At 41.6% G+C, this 20,176-nt stretch overlaps 1 protein-coding gene across 1 annotated transcript; it reads right to left on the minus strand.

Annotated features, from left to right (window-relative positions):
- Positions 1–10,337: 10,337 nt before the first annotated feature.
- LOC132575887 (sushi domain-containing protein 3-like) lies at positions 10,338–15,114 on the minus strand. The gene is made up of 3 exons (XM_060244571.1): positions 14,801–15,114; positions 10,884–11,072; positions 10,338–10,502 (listed from the first exon to the last, which is right to left on the minus strand). The coding sequence occupies exons 1-3, from the start codon at positions 15,027–15,029 to the stop codon at positions 10,342–10,344; spliced, it is 579 nt and encodes a 192-aa protein (XP_060100554.1). The 5' UTR covers positions 15,030–15,114; the 3' UTR covers positions 10,338–10,341.
- Positions 15,115–20,176: the final 5,062 nt, after the last annotated feature.

Below are 20,176 nucleotides of genomic sequence, written 5' to 3' on the forward strand. Positions count from 1 at the left end.
AGTATGACATTTCATGTAATTCCACAGATCAAGTTATTGTAAAAAAAAATGCTAATCCTACATTAAAACCACTTTTCAAACACAATTAAAAGGAGTGAAAATGTGGGTTTAAATTGAATTTTGTCCTATTAACTTGGCATGATCCAGTTCCCCCTTACCTGGGGGCGCAGGCATGCTGCTATGTTTTCTCTTGCAGGTCCTATTTGCTTGGCTAAAGATGGCATGGCATCAAAGTCTTTTAAATCTGATTCTTAATTTCAATCTCAGCCTCAAATGCTGGAAGAGGCTGGGCAAGAGCCTTCTCCAGAAAAATTTGGTGGCTGCTGTGTTTACAATTTACAATGAAATCTATGACTCGTTTCTACTGTTTGTATTTATGTATTTTGTTTCCTGTTAAGGCTATTAGTTTTACATTTATCACAATTTTTCATCTTATTTTGAATTGTTTCACAATTTTTATTCATTTAAATCTGAGAATTCTTTTTATTGTTGATACTAAATCTTTATTTTCTGCAAAGATCAATGTTTTAAAATTCTGACTCACCAATTTTGGTTACCTTTTTCATTTAAAGTTATAGCATGTGTTATAGAAAAACATCTGTACCTTTCCTTGGATAAAACTACTCTCTCATTATGCATCTTCTCTTTTAAGTCTTGAAAAACTAAATACCTTGTCTTATCAGTGACCCAATTATTCTCAGTATCATGTTTCTCATAAAAATACCTTTTCTAGATTTATTGGTGATTCATTAGGCAGAATTCTTGAAAACTCTTGGTCTTCATTAGAAATCTAGTCTTTAATAATGTTCTGCATTTCTTAAATGTGTATCTTCATTTGTTCTCTTATAGTTATTTCCATCTACATACTTATCTATTTAGTTTTATACCTCTAGAGTATCTTGTTAGAGTCTGACTTTTTCTGAGTGTTCTGTTTAGAAAATCCTTTCAATATTTCATCTTCTTACCACGGTAGAGGTCCATTTTTGCTTGATCTTGTGTTTTAATTCAGTCTGCAGCCCTGGCCAGGCTTGCTACTGGATAACACATTTCCATTTGTTTGTTTTAAGTTTCAGCCTTCCTATTATTTCAACCATTCTTCATCAAGGTGCATGTTTTCGCACCCTGCTTTATACATCAGTTCTAAATTCTGTCTTTGCACTGCCACACACATCTTCTTGGCTGTGCAAGCTCTTTACTAGGTTTTCTCTTAAGTTTATATATATATTGCATGTTTATTATAAATAAATTTAAGAATTGTTTTGTGTTTTTGACCAGAAGTTATATCCTTTGCAGGAAATCTAGACCTACAAGACAAGTTTAACTGCATGTTCATTATGATAGTTTTAAGAATTGCTGGTATGTCTGTTAAGAATTGTTTGTTTAAGGATTAATTATTATTTGCTTTTAGGATTTTGTTATTTGTTGAAACCCATTCTCACACCTGTGTGAGACCCACAAAACAAATTTTAAAAGGGCTGGCACAGAGAAAAATGGGGTTCAGTGGGACTTGATCAACCCACTGATTTCCAATGGTTTAAATTCTCTGATCCAGTTCTCTAATCATTTTGGATCTGATCCTTCACATGCATGTATGATTAAAGCTAGCATTGTTTTATTGAGGCCTCAGTTTTATTTTGTTTGTTTTTAAAGTTTTTTCCTATTTTTAATAATTTCATATGTTCCAAAGCTATAGCAAAAGTTTTTTTCTTTCTTCTTTTTGTGACCATTTTCCTAATCCTGGGATAATTCAAACTCTGTTAATTTTCCGGAGCTCCAATCTTATATACAATTTCATGTTTTCTTTTTTAAATTCACATCTGTTGCAACAAGGTAAAAAGCCTCTCATGAATCTCTAGGTGCATGTTTTATTTTATATGGATGTGCACTGGCCTGAATCATGAGAAGTGATACATAGGTTTATATTACAACTTTGTATTCTGTATAATATATGGTATATAAAATTTACCCTTTAATATTAGAAGGGCAGAGACATTGTCAAACTGAAACTTCATGTGAGGAGAAGAAAGTCTCCAGTCCAAAACAAATATGATAATTTAGTTATGGCAACTTATAGCCAAGAAAAGAAAAGAAAAGATCTATTATTGTTATTTGGTTTGTTTGTTTCTCCAAGTATGTTTTCCAGGTACTTCCATATTTACCCAGATGTCCTAAAATTTGCTTAATTATGCCTCATTGATGTTGGAAGGAGGGCTTCCCCACAAAACCCCATCCAAACTGAGTTATGGAAACCACTTCTTTCCAGGAAAATTTCTCTGTCTAGCAAAAGGCTAGAGGCCCCAGCAAGATGACAACAGCAGCCCCACTGAATACCTTTTGGCTGCAATAAAAACACATTTCCCCGTGAAAAGATTGTTATGCATAAAACACCCAAACTTTTCATGAATTCAAGAAAGAAGACCTTTTGTTAGACTAAAACAAAAATGAACATTGAAATGGTTTTTATATTGTAATAATGGCCAGTATGGAGTGCCCATTTCTGGCCATATATTCACCTATGTCTGAATGTGTGTATTTTAATCACCTAGGCTACAATATGTTACTTGCCATAAAGGCGCATGAATTGATTCAGTTTATAACATGTACTTGTATATGTCCCTTATTACTGCTCATGTACCTAGAAGCTAAAATGAGTTTTATATTCTTATTATTGTTTATGTATATTCATCTTGAATTTTTTTATAACATAGCTAATAGTGACCATTGACAAAAAATTCCCCAATACCAAGACACATAGTTTTCCCTCATACATATAGAAATTACCTTTTGATACTTGACATTCCCACTCTATCTTTGTTTTAACTATATACCCAACCTTGAATGCTTGAGATTAATAGAGAGCACATCATACAATTTGGCATACACTCTCCAGAAGGTAACAATGCAAAAAGGTGGAAAAGCGAACATTAAAGAGTGCTAAGTACCATGAGAGTAGCTTGTCACGCGGCCTAGTGAATCCTCTCCAGCAAAGAGGTGGCAGGTTGCAGAAGCCCTCTCCAGCTAGCCTGAACATCCAGCCCCATGATAGAGACTCCAGTAGCTCTGTGGTAGAAAAGCTGGCCTGCCTAGCCCGTAAGTATGCCTCTGAAATGGACCTTTTCCCCCAACATATGCATTCTCTGGATGAATAAAGTGAAATACTACGATGTGCCAGTATGCAAGCACCTGTCTCCTATTTCCCACTTACCTATCTAACACCCCATCCGTATCAACATATTTTTCTTATCCCATTTTTATGTTTTCATTCCTTCCTGGGAATGTCAAGCTCAAATCATTATTCCACTGCCCTTTGTATGCAGCCTCACAAAAATATATAAATAAATAAAAAAGAATGACATGTGGTACCATTCAACATGACCAGGGACCCCTGAATCAGTAACACATAGCACTTACCCATCATGCAGTAAAGACTTAACACTGCCCCAGTTATAGAGATCAGTTACATGACTTTTTGACCCAGCAACCACTAGATGGGTGGGAAGATCACGAGTCTAGCTACCCAGACAAAGGTCAGCAGGGACTTTCTCAAATGTGGGGAAACAGAGATGTTCTTACGTCTGTCACCTTGAGATAAGTTATTTCTGGATAATTGTCATGGTAGATTTCAGTATTTCGGTAAATGTTTTGCATGTCCCTTGTGCGAGTCTTGTGATTGTGATGACAAAATCTGAGACCAAAATCCTATAAAAATAAAGACTGCTGGCTTGCAAGCTGAGCAATTCTCCCAGGACATGTGTCTTGTCTGGTTGCTTCCTACACATACGAAGGGAAGCACTTCCAGTACCAGGCTTTGCCATTTGGGCTCAAACCTTCCCCGTGAGTGTTTACAAAGATCCTGGTGGCTTTATAGCTCTTTTACGGATGGGGTGTGTGGCTCTTCATCCATATCTGTACGATCTCTTGGTCAGGGCCCCTTCCTTCCAGCAGAGCCTGGAGGACACCAGTCGGACTATTCAAATACTGCAGGACCATGGTTTCATGGTCAACAGGACAAAGAGTAACCTTACTCCAACGCAAGAGATAGTGCATCTGGGTGTCCTGATCAATACTCAGAGGCACAAAGTGTTCTTGTTGGAAGTATGACAGGTGAACCTCAGATCCTTATTGGAGGAGGTATTGTCCCTGAATCAGGTGCCTGTGATGACTCTAGCAAAGCTTTTAGGGGTTCTGGTGTCGTGCCAGGATGTACTGTCTTGGGCGCATTTCCACCTACGGCCCTTACAATGCTTCCTGATCCCTTATCAGCATGTGATAGCGCACAAGCTACACAAGCTAGTGTTTCTTCCACCGGAGCTGCGGACGCAACTTCAGTGGTGGCTGGAACCATCCCATTTTCAGCAAGGAGTGTCAATGAAGGAGCCACAGAGGATAGTGGTAATGACAGACTCCAGCCTCTCTGGCTGGGGAGCACATTCTCAAGGGATGATGATTCAAGGTCAGTGGTCCCTGATGGTGTCCCGACAGATGGAGTCCCGGAGCTGAGGGCAATTCGTCTGGGGTTGTTATGTTTTCAGATGACGCTGCAGGAGAGTCACGTGTTAGTAAAGACAGACAACGTGACAGCTAAAGCTTATGTCAACCGGCAAGGCGGGACCAGAATCAGGAAACTGTGCAGCGAGGCCAACAGCTTACTGGATTGGGCAGAGAAGTATCTGTTATCCATAAAGGCAATTCATGTAGCTGGGAAGGACAACAGGCTGGCAGATTGGCTCAGCAGACAGAGGCTGGATCAGACGGAATGGTTGCTGGACAAGGCGGTGTTCCAGTCTCTTCAGCGCAGATATGGCAGAGTGACTGTAGATTTGTTTGCAACCGCGGACAGTTGTCAAGTGCGACAGTTTTTTGCCAAACAGGACAATCAGGCGGAGGGCATAGACGCTCTCAACTGCAACTGGCCGGACGGTCTTCTGTACGCCTTCCCACCACTGCAGCTGATTCCCCGGTTGGTTCACAAGATTCTTCAGCAAACAGCGGAGCTGGTCCTGGTTGCTCCCTTCTGGCCGAGACATTTCAAGACCTCATGTGGCTGTCAACGGAGAAGCCTTGGCATCTCCCAGCATCCGAGACATTGCTGAGACAAGGGACAGTTTGCCATCCTCAGCCGGACATGTTACAGTTAACTGCGATTGCAATAAAAAAGGCCAACGCCATGCTGGGTATTATTAGGAAGGGAATTGAAAACAAATCAGCCAGTATCATAATGCCCCTGTATAAATCAATGGTGCGGTCTCATTTGGAATACTGTGTGCAATTCTGGTCACCGCACCTCAAAAGGATATTATAGCATTAGAAAAAGTGCAGAAAAGGGCAACTAGAATGATTACAGGCTTGGAACACTTTCCCTATGAAGAAAGGTTGAAACGCTTGGGGCTCTTTAGCTTCAAGAAACGTCGACTGCGGGGTGACATGATAGAGGTTTACAAGATTATGCATGGGATGGAGAAGGTAGAGAAAGAAGTACTTTTCTCCCTTTCTCACAATACAAGAACTTGTGGGCATTCAATGAAATTGCTGAGCAGTCGGGTTAGAACGGTTAAAGGAGGTACTTCTTCACCCAAAGGGTGATTAACATGTGGAATTCACTGCCACAGGAGGTGGTGGTGGCTACAGGCATAGCCAGCTTCAAGAGGGGGTTAGATAAAAATATGGAGCAGAGGTCCATCAGTGGCTATTAGCCACAGTGTGTGTGTGTGTATAAATAAATAAATTATTGGCCACAGTGTGATACAGAGTGTTGGACTGGATGGGCCATTGGCCTGATCCAACATGGCTTCTCATGTTCTTATGCGTGGAGGTTGAGCGGTCGCAGTTAGTTAAGTTGGGGTTTGACAAATCTGTGATTGACACTATGTTGGCATCCAGAAAATGTTCTACCACTCGGGTGTATAATAACTCTTGGAGTGTCTTTTCCAGCAGGTGTGTGGAAAGGGGTTGGGACCCCTTAAAGTTACCAGTTCGGAAGCTGTTGCTGTTCTTGAAAGAGAGCCTGGATAAGGGGTTGGCTACTAATACCCTTCATAGGCAGGTGGCAGCTATTTCTGCTGTTCGTGGAGCTAAAAAAAGGGGGCTCCTTGACATTGCATCCGCATGTTAAGCGTTTTTTGAGGGGGGTGTCCCTGTTGAATTCCCCTACTGCACATAGGTTTTCTACATGGAAGTTAAATGTGGTGCTGAAGGCGTTATGTTGTAGCAGGAAAAAGCTCATACATTACCAATTTCCGCCGGATCAATAACAGAGGCAGCGTGAGGCGAGATCAGGAAAACAGCTTTCTTTATTTAACGTGCACATGGGCCCTGTGCATGGGCTGCAGACCCGAGAGTCTGAGCAAAATCACAGAGGCACACAGGTCTTATATACCCTTTTACACAATCCTTGAACCAATCAACTCTCTGTATATTTCCATTTTGCTAATATTTTCTTCCGTTCTACAAATATTTACTTCAAACAAATATTTACTTCAAATATTTTTACTTGTGTCTCATCTTCCTCTTTCTCTGGCCTGTTGGGTCGCTAAGCAACCCTGACCGCAGCCTGCTATACCTTACTTCTGCTTTTCTGGTTCCTTGCTGTGTGCTGGGTGCCCCCACCTTTGCACTTCCGTTGCTCTCTGCTCTTACTTACATCTGTGTCTTTCAGTTCCTCTTTTTCTTTAGCAAGCTTTATAATTCTTCAGCCTAATCTATTTCATTAAAGCAAGCTAACATGTCTCCAATAACTCTATGGCTTATTGATCCTTAATCAATATTCCTTCTTGTCCTCCTGCCTCAATGTCATGCACCTTTTGAGCCCATGTAGCCTGAAGGATCTTACCCTTAAAACGCCGTTTTTAGTTGGGATTACCTCTGCCCGCGGGGTATCTGAGTTGCAGGCTCTGTCCATGGATAAAGATCTTTGTACCTTTCATGAGGACAGGGTAGTGTTGAGACCTAATCTGACATTTATGCCTAAAGTGAATTCAGTTTTTCACCGTTCTCAGGACTTGGTATTACCCTCATTCTGTCCCAGTCCCAAACATGAGAAGGAAAAGGAGTGGCATCGGTTAGATGTTAAGCGTGCCTTGAGTTTTTATATAGACAGAATCAAGGACTTTAGAAGGTCAGAGTCCTTGTTTGTTTCCTTTAATTCGCCCTCTTTGGGAAAACCAGTTACTTCTTCGACCCTGAGCAGGTGGTTGGGGCAATGTATTTCTGCAGCATGGCATCAGGGTTAGAGCCTCCAGGAGGAATTACAGCTCATTCCTTACGAGGAGCGACCACATCCGCAGTGTACAAGTCTTTCTCGTCCCTGGAAGGCATTTGTAGGGCAGCCACCTGGAATTCTGCTCATTCGTTCACCAGGCATTATAAGGTGGATAGGTGGGCATCCTCTGAAGCGGCTTTTGGCCGCAGGGTGCTACAACAGGTTATACATTAAATATAGTGGTTCCCGCCCGGGGTACATATTGCTTTTGTATGTCCCAACAGTTTTGGACCGTCCCACTACCAGGGACCACCAGAGAACGGAAGATTGGAAGCTCTTACCGTGAAGCTTCCTTCTCGGTGGTCCTGGAGTGGGATGGTCCATCCCGCCCAGTGTTGTACCTTGCTCCAGGCTGGTAGCTGTGGGAGCTTGGTTGTGGGAGGTACTGGGGCACTGGTAGCGGAAGTTTCTTATTGGTTGCAGTTACTTCTGCTGTTGCAGTTATTAAAATGGCGTTGCATCATTATGGTCTCTGAGTGGTTTATTATCATGATGCAGAGTTTGTTTTATAGATTTCTACTGATGGGGGAGCATGGCTTTTCTATGGACTGGAGAGTTTCCAATGGAGCAGCCCCTCCCCCAGGCCGGATCAAATGACCAACGACCCTGTTTCCGGAGGGGGAGCCTACTCCCAACAGTTTCGGACCATCCCACTCCAGGACCACCGAGAAGGAAGCTTCACGGTAAGAGCTTCCAATCTTCCGTTCTTGAAAGGTGCTGACCTCATTTTCAACTTTGAGCCCATTGCCTGCAGGTGGCAGCATTTGTTTAGCAGCTAGCTATTTCTTCAGTAATTTGTGCGTAGAAGAAATTTTGGGGGGTTAAAAAGAACTATAATATAAAACATTACACTCAGCAAATCCAGTGCCATCCCCCGATAGGTTATATGCATTTAGGGCACACTATGAACAACTTATGAAGAGGAATAGACGTTTAATATTAGAACAACAGTAGTACTGGTGCAGTGGGAAAGTAACAAGTAGTAAGTTTTCTAAAGTTGGAAAAGGTTAAGCATTTGAGTGCATATTTTTGGGAGAGGCATGTGTATGTATGGGTTGGATTCTACAAACCATGAGCACCTTTGTGCTTATAATAGTATATTGTCCCCATGGCCTCTGAAATGCCTTATCTGCTGAGCTTCTTCCCTAATGGAAGAGGAGCAACTTCAAAAATCCCTCTCCTTGCTTCATGTGAGGTGTTCTGCCCATAAGAGTCCTCTGACCATTAGCTTCTTGTCATACAGGACTGCTGAGACAAGGGGAAGGTTGGGAAGATCCATCTCCATGAATTGTGCTTTGTGTGTATGTGAACTGTTTCTGTAATGGAAAACATACCTAGTAAAATGTCACTTTGAAACAACAAACTGTTCCAAATACAGCCTGTGAATAAACTCTTGAAAGAACAGAACAGCAGTAATAATGGAATCTGTTAACTAGCACAGAGCAATCGCATCCTGCACATTGTAAAACAAGGTCCAGTGTGCATAAGGGTTTGAAGGAATATTTAGTGAATACCCATTTGAATACCCATGTCACTGAATTATAACTTTCAGTATACCTAAGAAAGGAACAACTATAAGTTAGTGTGTCCTAGATCCAGGCCAAGCCCTGCCCTCTCCTTTCCATGAGTCCAGAAGTTACATAGGTATAGTTCTGGGTCCCTAATAACTATGGACAAGTTGGCAGTCCCTATCACTAAGATGGAATTGAAGTACTATTTAAGGGGTAGCAGCAGTATTGGAAATACCTGATGACTGGCTGTTGAATTCCTGACTCCCCTCTCCCATGCCAGCTCCTGACATAAATGTTCCACTTCCTTCAAGTGGTTGAAGGTTGCAAGTAGCCTTGCTAGTCCAGACAAATTCCAACCCCCCCCAAGAGATACTGACATAATATTTATCGCTCAAATTATCAGGCAGGCCAGTCCTATCTTTTGACCAGCTGCCTTGAGTTAATAACCTTTCCTAAACACCTGTTGCTCTCCAAAGATTCTGCCCTCTAAAAATCCAGCTGTTGTTCTATATATTGCAGCATGTAGCTCTGCATGTGTGTTCCTGGAAGCATCATTGTCCTTGGTTGTGCATATAGTTTACAGAGTAGTACACATGCAGTGTGCTTGCTAGTTGTGAAATGATGATAAGCCCTAGGAGTAGCATACAAAGATACCAGGCCATGGATGATGGGAGCAGAAGTGAAAGAGGTCTCTTAGTAGACTGCAGGGATTTGATAGATGGATAAATAACCTTAACTTAAAAATATTATGTCTAGGTTTTTGTTTTATTTAAGTCTGGGTTTTAATCAGGGCTTTTTCTCTGGAGAAAGAGGTGCTGGAACTCTCGAGAGGGAAAGGAAGGGTGTCCCTCATGAACTTTTAACCATTTTTTTTTTTTATTTTGTTTCCACAAAGAGGTTCTGGAACTCTGTCCTGCTGCATTCCCTTGAAGGGGAAAAGCCCTGATTTTAATGTATAACTCTTAAAAGTTTGTGGTCTGTCATTTTGTACAGCTCCCCAAGATAGTTCCCTGGGAGGGGCAACATAAATGTTTCATAAATAAATAAAACAAGCATAATATAACAATATATTCTGAATAGGGTAATGTTTTCCTGCTTTGAATTTTAAAATGATGGGAGGCTGGGATTAGATTGCTTTTGATCCAGTGACCAATTCAAGAAGGTACAAAATATTATTTTCTCTTAGGGCTGTTCACTTTGGAAGCAGGTGCACATGGAAGATGATGGCAGAAGCTTGCTCCTAGACATACAGGCTTTCAGTATGCACTGCAAGTATGGCATTTTCCTCTTATGTGCAATTTAATAAGAAGGATTTATCTGTCACCTTCCTGAATGCTGGATAGTCTGAAACAGCAATAATACTGCTAAAGAGGAAAGAACTGAGATCCAGGGCTGAAGCAGCACAAAAGCCACAATGTAATATATACTTCTTGGACATTGGCATTCCATTTCTGACCTGTTTGGATCAGTCCTAAATATCTAGCAGTTCTTCCATTACCCATTTTATTTGGCAGGTGCTAACCCACCCTGTCTAGTGACTGGGTCTGACCTATGTATGGAATCTAGCATTACTTACCCTTCACCAGTTCCATACCCATGTTCAGTTCCTCTCAGCATTCTGTCTCGCAGGCAGCAAACAGCAAACGAGATGGACATGGTAACAATGATCACTCCACTGATGAGAGAGGCTATAACAGCCACTCGGAAGCCTTTGTCCAGTGGCTTTGGGATCACTAGGCAATAAAAACAGTATACCTGTCAATGTTCCTGATAAAGTGAGTTCCAGGCCATGAAAACTTTAGCTGGAATGAAATTTTGTTAGCATTTAAGGTGCCCATGACTCCTTTTTTATTTTTATTGCAACTGACTAATATAAGAGTGTTATGGATCTTGGAACTGACCTTTTCATTTTGAATGATAAGGGTCTAGTGCTGATTAATTGGAGAGATAACATCTGCAGGTTTTTTCTTTAGTAAGTATTTGTGTGTGTGTGCGCATATGCCTGGAAGGTATGTTTAGCTTCTTCTGGTGACCTCCATGAGCCCTTTTTTAATGACTTGAAGTGGGTTGCCTTCAAAACCCAAGAGTTCAGATAAGCTTTGAACTTCGCTTACCTTCACAGTGTGGTGGAGGATGACTCCAGTAGGAGAGATGTCCTTTCAGCAAGCAAGTTAGCTTTCCATTGCCCACAAGCTGATAGCCCTCTCTGCACCAGTAGATAACAACTGAGCCCAGAGAGCTGCCAGAGCCTTCATCAATATACATAAATCCATGGCTTGGTGGGGGGAGAGCTGCACATGGAGCTATGATAAAATACAATGTAGAGATATCAGTTATTAATGAGAAGCACAAATCCATAAAGATCAGTGATACTGTGGGGATGCTGGTCTTGTGAAGTCCTGCAGAATCATTTTGAACAATCTAGTGTCAAAGAAGTCTTAGCCACTATGTGAATTGCTGCTGATTTGGTGTTGGAGGTGGGATTACATCTAACTGGGCATGTATGCAGAAAATATTACCTGGGAAAAAGGTGGTTTGTGGACGCTGGGTTCTACTGTAGACTGCACTATTCATACTCACACACCCTGGATCTGTTGCACAGATCAGTGTTGGGTTGCCAACCTCCAGTTGGGGCCTGGAGATCTCCTGAGGTTACAACTGGTTTTCAGACTATAGAGATCAGTTTCCCTGGAGAAAATGGCTGCTTTGCAGGATATGAACATATGAAGCTGCCTTATATTGCATCAGACCTTTGGTCCATCAAAGTCAGTATTGTCTTCTCAGACTGGGAGCAGCTCTCCAGGGTCTCAAGCTGAGGTTTTTCACACCTATTTGCCTGGACCCTTTTTTTGGAGATGCCAGGGATTGAACCTGGGACCTTCTGCTTCCCAAGCAGATGCTCTACCACTGAGCCACCGTCCCTCCCCAATGGATTTTATGGCATTATACCCTCCAGACTCCCCACTCAAATCTCCAGGAATTTCCCAAACTAGAGTTGGCAACCCTAAGCAAAAAGAAAAGGTATGTATACCTTGTGCCTCTGTGCCAAGGGCACTAAGATCTTCAACCTCCTAGCAAGAAACTCATTTTGCATTGGTGAAACTGCTGTCTCTTCTGATGCTCGAGTTTCCCTGATGCGACTCTTTATGACAAAGTCAGCTCAGCAATATCAGGAACTTCAGACAAAAAAGTGAAGTTTTTGCACTGAACTGTGAGCATGATACTGTTGCAGATGAAAATTGAATAAAATAAAAATGAATAAAATCTTGTTTAGGATGTTTGGACACATTAGAAAAGAGTTTGCTTTTAAGTTCTTGTGTCAATTTACAAATGTGTAATTTTCTCCATTATTCTAGCTACCTTATAGTTTTCAGCCTTTGTGAATCAATGGCTTTGTGCCTAGAAGAAATTCCACAACAAAGGGAACAAAGCTTCCAACAATTATATATTGCCACACAGAGTTGTCTTACATTATACTAATTAGATAATGTTAAATAGATGGTTTAATAAAATAAAGTGAGTTTCATGTAATTTTGTCCATATAAGATAGCCACTCACCTAGAACCCCCAAATTTCTGAAATCTGGGTTGCAATGTGACTGAATAAGAATTTTAGAAATTGCATTTTATTTTTAAATGCAGACTAGGTGGCAGAAAGGATTATGTATTTTTATCTATAAATCTTGTTTATCTATAAATCTATCTATAAATCTAGCATTTTCAGTATAATTGTGGTTCTTGTTTGTTCTGTTGAAGAATAACTATATTTTAAATAAAGTCCTTAAAAGACAACACTGAGGAGACCTTGGCTGAGATAAAAAGTTTTCACCAAGACCTGGAATAAACAGACTTCTGTCCTTCCAGGCAGAAGACTAGTACCAGGACTGAATGATCACTGGAGAGACTGCATGTTCTACATGCAGCCCTGCGGTTTAGTAGTTAATGCTTTAAAACAGTCAGAGAGACTTTTGGTTTCCATGTGCCTGTTTTAAGCAACGCCTCTCCCCCACCAAGCAGGATAATACTTCTTAACAGTACAATGCTTATAAGAGGGTTAGCAAATTCCTTTAGATTACCAGCTCTGCTTTCTGCCAGGAGGACAGACTTAAAATGGTATGTATGGTGGTGGTGGTTTGGGGGGCGGGGAGTGGGAATCAGGATGTCCTCAAGAGGAGTACTCCAAATTATTTCTGCAAACATGTTTCCAGATCCATGTTTGTTGATACAATACTAGTGGGGGACGCTCAGCAGTTACTGGAAGGATGTATAATTTCTGTTGCCGCAGCGGATTCATCCCTGTACATACTGATCCAAGACTTGTTGAGGAGAAATTTATTGAAAACTGCAGGGAAAGTATTCACAATGAAAACTGGCTGGTAGGAGAAATGCTCCTGCCAATCAGTTCTCCTCTCCACAGGCTTTGCATCGCTTATATTTGCTTTAGGTTTGGGAATCACAGATTTTCCTCATGTAAATCCCTTCCCTGGCTTCTTCTACATGGATGTGTACTCTGGTTTGATGTCCAAATAGGGAGAGGTTGGGGGATGGAGAATTCATATTATTCTCCCCCCATCCTTTCATTTTTTGCTGTGATGTTTCCCTAACCTGGTTTGTTACAATCTTTTCAGGAAGATTTCTTCCATAGTGTGTGCTGTGTGGATGGGAAGGTGCACACTTCTGCAGGTCCCACCATTTGTAATAATTGTGCCATTTTTGTTGCTTCCACCAAAATGCCACCACTTTTTAAACTTCTTTTAAAATTAGAAATTTACCAACTGTTATAGCATTGTAACAATTTAGTGTCATGATCTACTAGTTCCTATGAATTCCCAATTCTCTCTTTTTAAAAAAAGCTCCTGGCTCTTTTCACTATGGAGGTAGAGGGAAAGTCACTGGGGAGTTTTCCATTATATTACAATGGCAAAGGCTAGATACTTCCCCCCCCCCAGGTAAAAACTAGAAATAATAGACTGTGGCATCATGTCATTATAATGCTATAGTGATAGGTTGATTCATTCCCCATCTTTCAAAAGTATGAAAAAGCTCTCTAGTGTCAGGGAGAGGAATTTCAGGCATAGGGGTTGGGACAAGGAAAATGTGGGGCAAACTGTGGTGTAGGTGCTCCACTGCTACTGCTAGTACTTCTCTGAAAGCAGCCGGAGTGCCAGGTTTTCATTCATATTCTCTCTCTCTCATACACACAGACACACATTATTTAAATCTACCAGTGTTTCCCTTCTATGGGAAAATGCTTTAGTACATGAAAGTAAAACAAATATCATTATTTTTAAAAAAAGAAAATCCCAAGATGTATCTATAAAATGTATTGTCTGTTCTGTTAAGATCATATTTTTGGTGACAATTCCATGTTTACTAGCAGATTTACAATTTGCATACATGTCTATACAAGATCCCAAGAGCCCCGTGGTGCAGAGTGTTAAAGCTAAAGTACTGCAGTCCTAAGCTCTGCTCATGACCTGAGTTAGATCTCCGGTGGTAGCTGGGTTTTCAGGTAGTCGGCTCGAAGTTGACTCAGCCTTCCATCCTTCCAAGGTCGGTAAAATGAGTACCCAGTTTGCTGGGGGGGAAAGTGTAGATGACTGGGGAAGGCAATGGCAAACCATAAAAAGTCTGCCATGAAAACGTGAAAGCAACGCCACCTCAGAGTCGGAAACAACTGGTGCATGCACAGGGGACCTTTCCTTTCCTATACGAGATCTCACTTGAACCAGTACAAAACAGTTGCTGCCATCTCCATCAACATTCAGAATCAATGGTTTGGTTTAAAAGTTCATTCCACTTTTGCAGAGTGTGTGAAAATTGCATACCTTTGACATTCACTTGATACTTAAAATGTTAAAATGTGATAAGTAATACCTAATAAGTGATCTACTGCATGGCCCTCGAACAGTATTCTTTCCAGTAGCAGTTGTTTAGCAAGATGCACATTTGCCCAGCACATGATGGCAAGGGATGATTGATGGCCGTTATTTAGCTAGCTATAGGCTTGACAGACAGACACTAACAAGTACCTGAAAAGTTGCTCTGTTCAGAAGTCCCATTTGCAGTTTCTATTAAGAAGGTCCTTATGCTAGTCTCCTCTCCAGGCGTGCTGGCTGGGGATTCAAGAGATTCACCCAAAGCAAATTCTAGGCAACTCCAAGCTAGTAGGCAAAGGGCTGTGTGTTCTCGGGACCTTGGTTTCTTCATGTTACTGTGGCATCCTGTAGTTTCCCAGGAATATCCAAATTGTGTGTGCATGTTTTCCTCTTGTTCACTCAAAAGCAGGGCAGGCAACAATAAGCTGGATTTTTAGAGCTTTAGGAGGATTGTTTTCCAGAAACCAGCTGCTCTGTCACAGACTGAACCCATTTTGTCTCCTATTTTTTGGCAATGATATGTAATATTCACTGACTATTCTTTTCCCCCTCTCCACAATGTAAACCTTTGTGCTGAATGTGCTTCATCCCCCTCCCCCCTTATTATTCCAGCATTGGTTTGCTGACTTGATTCCACTGTTAAAAGCCAGGAATATCCAAATTACATAAAATATGCAAAATATTATACAAAATTTAACTACATAGACTCTTTTGAAGAGTCTTTTGAATTACATATGCTAAAAAGTGCCAGTTCTATTATTAAGATTTATTCTAAATAAGTGTAAATCAGGAATGTAAAAACCTAAGCATCATTAACTCTCTGGATTGCAGAAGGAGACACACTTACAGACTTTGTTGTCTCACTAGCAAAATCAGTGATACAGAGAAGCTCTGAGTTCTGTCCTTACAAATGAGTTCTGTCCTTATAGTTTTTACAGCTCCAGACTGTCACAGGGCTTTAGAGGTGGCTAGAGCCAGCCCGGTGATGGTGTTTCTTGCTGTCATCAGACTGGTTCTAGTATTAGACCTGGGGTGTTTTGGAAATGGTGGGATCTGCTTGTTGGAGACTAATGCTGCAGCAGTAAGACAGAAGAACTATCAACTTGAATTCAAAGTGCATCTGCATTTGCACAGTTGGACTTGTACCCACATTTGCCTGATACACTGAAGATTTTTGTGCATTAATTTTTCCTGTAAAAGAGGGGGAAATTTCTTTCCAGGACTTACTTACGGTACTTTAAGGATGTATTCACTGCTTTCCAGAAGCACGGGGAAGGAAGCTGTTTCTTTTTGTTCTTTCTCCTTGAAGGTGCTTTCCCCACTCTGTGTGTATGTGTATGTTTGTGTACATAGCACATACTTGTAAAGAAGAGCACAATTCTTTGTGATGTAGGGTTGCTGTCCAGAGCACTCCAAAATAAGAAATACCTTTTGAAATACCTTACAAACCCACAAGCTGCCTTCTTTATGAACTTGAATGCTATGTTTTAATAGTAAATAAGAATTTATAAGCATACAGATTTGCTTTAAATGTTGCAAGGTGTGGAAGGAACTTGCAGATTAATTAGATTTATGTATAAGAGCAAAAAGATTGTTATTCAGGCAGATAGCTACTCAGCTGATTATTTTAATGTAAGAATAAAATAGGCAGAGGCCATCAGTGGTCACTGAATAACAGGTTTGTTTCAAAATGTACAAAGCACTGTAACTCACAAGGTGATAACTGAGTACATTATGGTAATGCTGAGAGATTTTCTTTTTTTAGCACTGGTAGCAATCCCCATTATGTGTGGGTGTGAAAGTTGGACAATGAAGAAATCTGACTGGAAGAAAGTTGATTCCTTTGAAATATAGTGTTGGGGGAGAGTCTTATGGATGGTATGAACTGCCAAAAAGACAAATCAGTGGAGTCTAGATCAAATCAAGCCTGAACTAAAATGACTAAACTGAGGCTATTGTACTTTGCTCACATTCTGAGAAGACAAGAGTCATTGGAAAAGACAATAATGTTAGGAAAAGTTGAAGACAGTGGGGAAAAAGGAAGCCTCAATAGGAGATTAATTGACTCGATTAAGGAAGCTATAGCCTCAATTAAGGAAGCTATAGCAGTTAGCCACAGGAGAGGCTTGGAGAAAGCACAAGACAAAAGTAGCTTGGGAAACAAGGTTTCCAATATAAACGACTTGGTAAAAGTAAATTCTGAAGGGGGGGCAATGTAAAATGTTTTCAGTGAATATGTTAAAGCCTTACCTTGATAGAAGTAATCTAGTCCTTATTGCCAGAGAAGGGAGAAAAGAGGAAACTGCATTAATGGGTTGGGGGAAGATAGCCAAGGAAGCAGGATTAGTGAAATTTAGCACCAACCCTAATGAAAGACCAACAATGGCATGTTAAGGCTGTGCTGTCTTAACAGAGCATCAATTCATCTTCTTGAATTTTCCAGGGAAAACCAAGCTAGCTCAGCAAAGATCAATATTGGAGATACCTTACAAAGTAACTGACCCTAATGCCATCAGTATCGAAAGGGAGGTTAAGGAAATGTTGAACTTTGGACTTACTATAGCCTCAGAAAGTCCTTGGGGCTCACCAGTTATTTTTGTCCTCAAACCAGATAAGACAGTAAGGCTGTGATCACACACACTGAATAATGCACTTTCAATACACTTTCCAACTGGATTTTGCAAGTTCACACAGTAAAATCCAGTTGTAAAGTGGATTGAAAGTGCATTATTTAGTGCAGGGGTGTTGAATTCATTTGTTATGAGGGCTGTATCTGACATAAATATGACCTTTTCGGGCTGGGACAGGCCATGTGTGTACCTATTTAAGAAGATGATGATGATATTGGATTTCTATCCCGTCCTCCACTCTGAGTCTCAGAGCAGCTCACAATCTCCTTTATCTTCCTCCCCCACAACAGACCCTGTGAGGTGGGTGGGGCTGAGAGGACTCTCACAGCAGCTGCCCTTTCAAGGACAACCTCTGCCAGAGCTATGACTGACCCAATAACCCTTAAAATAAAACATGCTTAAAACATTAGCACTTGTTGGTCTTAAAGGGGCTTTCTTTGTATTTCTCCCCTGGGATCCAGGGAACTGGGCAAAGGAAGCTCTGGCTCTTTCCCTCCCTCCCTAGGGGACCAGAAGGGGAAGGAGCCTCAACCAATGGAGAAAATCAAGATTTTGCTCTGTAGCTCCTGTGCAATTGAGCAAGCCTTGCAAAGCAAGCTGAGATGCAGAAGGATGCAAGAGAGAGGGAGAAGGAAGCAGACAAGAGACAGTTGCTCAGAGACCTGATGGGAGCCCCCAGGCCACATGTTTGACACCCCTGATTTAGTGTGTGTGATCCTGGCTTAAGATTTTGTGCTATCAAAAATTGAATACAGTCTCAATCCCAGATGTATATCCTATGCCAAGGGTGGATAAATCAGTGGGAACAATTGGTGCTGCACATTTTATTTCCACATTAGATTTGACAAAAGGGTATTGGCAAATGGCCATGGGTCCTACAGAAGAACCAAAACCAGCATTTGTGACCAGGGAGTAACTCTTTAAGTTCCCTGTTTTAGCTTTTTTTCCTTAGGAATCCTCAGGCACATTCCAGAGGCCTGGTGCATGACAATTATGAATCTTCTGAAAGCAGTGTCGCTAATCATGGGGAGGGAATGCATAGGTACCTGCTTCCTCCATGCTGATGGGCCACTGGTTGTGTGGAGGCAGGGCCAGTTCATTTAGGCCCATTTTGCTTTTTTGTAAACATTGTCTGAACATGCAGAGGGATTTTTTAGTCAGGGCTAGTACATGGAATGTGCACACATTGATTATAGCATGTGTAGAATTGCCAGGAATCCTAAGATTATTGGGTAGCCAGAAGTTCTAGCTCTTTTGGCATTGTATACAACGGAGGGTGGGCAGAACTTGGCAGGCAAGCAAGGGAGCTTTGAAGCTGAAGCCCAGAGCAAAAAGAGACTTCCCAAGGTAAAACCTGAGAAGATGATTGTACATTTTGGGTTGCCCCCATCTAAATCTAAAAAACAGTGTTCCAGCCTAAAGCTAACCTGCCTGGGGCAAGACCAGTGAGGGTAAAAGGGTAGAAACCTTGCTTTCCAATACAGGTCTGAGGGAGTAAAGTCAAAGCCCTGGCTACCCTGTTTCTCTGGCTAAAGTGATATCAGGAGGCAAAGAAATGACAGCCACTGCACCAGTATTTAAAGAAGCTGCTTTTCCAGCACCGAAAGGCATAGGCTGAAAAATCAAACTTAAATTGGCTGTGTGCCTAATACTGTAAGGGTTTAGCCTGATCTCATCAGATCTCACCAGCTAAGCAGGGTCAGCTCTGCTTTGGTACTTGGGTGGAAGACCACCAAAGAAGGCAATGATTGTTATGCAGAAGAAAGCAGTGGCAAACCATATATGCTCATCTCTTGCTTTGAATAACCTGCAGGTTGCTATGTCAGCTACAACTTGATGGCATGTTCTGCTACCACTTAAAGGCATAGTACCACAATTTCCTTTGCCTTGAAAACACTAACAGAGGGTTAGAGTTCACAGAAGCATACTTCTCCCACTTCTGCCTGCTGTCAATGTATGCCAAGATGGGTTGGTTGCAGGCCACTTTGTTACACCTCAAATAACCTTTTATTGGGGAATATTAATATTTCTTAGCTCAAAATGATAGGCCTTGGATTTGCTCATCTCCCTCCTGGAGAGTAGATAAGTCTAAGAGGGGAGCAGGGAGTGCTGCTCTTTGTCTGGTTGTAACTGGGTATAGAGGTTGGGGACTAGGCTCTGCGTTTGCTGGTTCCTGGTCCTCCAGAGCAGCTTCTTTAGCTAATGCATCCACTCAGTTGTTGTGTCTGAATTATTTTTCTGATGGCCTTTGACATGTGTGACCCAGGTTGCAGCTTGTCTGCTCTGAATCAGTGCAGCAACATGGATCCATTTGTCTCTGTGTGAGATGGGCTTTCCCTCTGAGGATTTGAACTCATTTGCAAACCACACTGGCAGCCATACAGTTGCAGCTTTTGCTGTCCAATCTGAATCTGTATAGATGGCCAGGGGACAATCTGGGGGTTCAAATTCAAGGGTGCCACGGAGGGCTGCTACCTCTCCTGCCTGGCTAGAATGTGGACATGCTACGCCTTTTAGAACATAAGAATCATGTACTCTGATTGTGGCATAGCCTGTCTTGGGGGAACCATTTACATGGAAAGAGGAGCCATCGCAGAACCAGCACACAAAGCCTTGCTGCTGTGCTTCTGCTAGAGACTCTCCCCATGCAACTGGCCACTGAGTGTGATTCATCTGAGGGAGGGGGCATTCATGCTGTTCCCCTGAAACTATGAGGCCATAAGGGGCAGGAGATTCAGTTTGTTCTTTCTTGTAGTCAACTCCTCTGCCTAACAGTTTTAGTGTCCATTTAGCAATCCTTGCATTGGAGACCTGACCATCTTGCAATTTCCCTGAAAGGATGTATTTGAGAGGTGTGTGTGTAGTTTGAACTATGACTTTTGCACCTCCTATAATGAAT

The sequence above is a fragment of the Heteronotia binoei genome, chromosome 8, assembly GCF_032191835.1.
Source record: "Heteronotia binoei isolate CCM8104 ecotype False Entrance Well chromosome 8, APGP_CSIRO_Hbin_v1, whole genome shotgun sequence".
Classification (NCBI taxonomy): Eukaryota; Metazoa; Chordata; class Lepidosauria; order Squamata; family Gekkonidae; genus Heteronotia; species Heteronotia binoei.

Bases quoted from the DNA above. Each gene is read 5' to 3' on its own strand.
- LOC132575887 (XM_060244571.1), bottom strand. From the start codon at position 15,029: ATGCACACACAATTTGGATATTCCTGGGAAACTACAGGATGCCACAGT. The intron at 11,073-14,800 runs GTACTTGTTAGT...ATTTTATCATAG, and splicing joins TGAACAGAGCAACTTTTCAG to CTCCATGTGCAGCTCTCCCC. The intron at 10,503-10,883 runs GTAAGCGAAGTT...TTTATTGCCTAG, and splicing joins TCCTCCACCACACTGTGAAG to TGATCCCAAAGCCACTGGAC.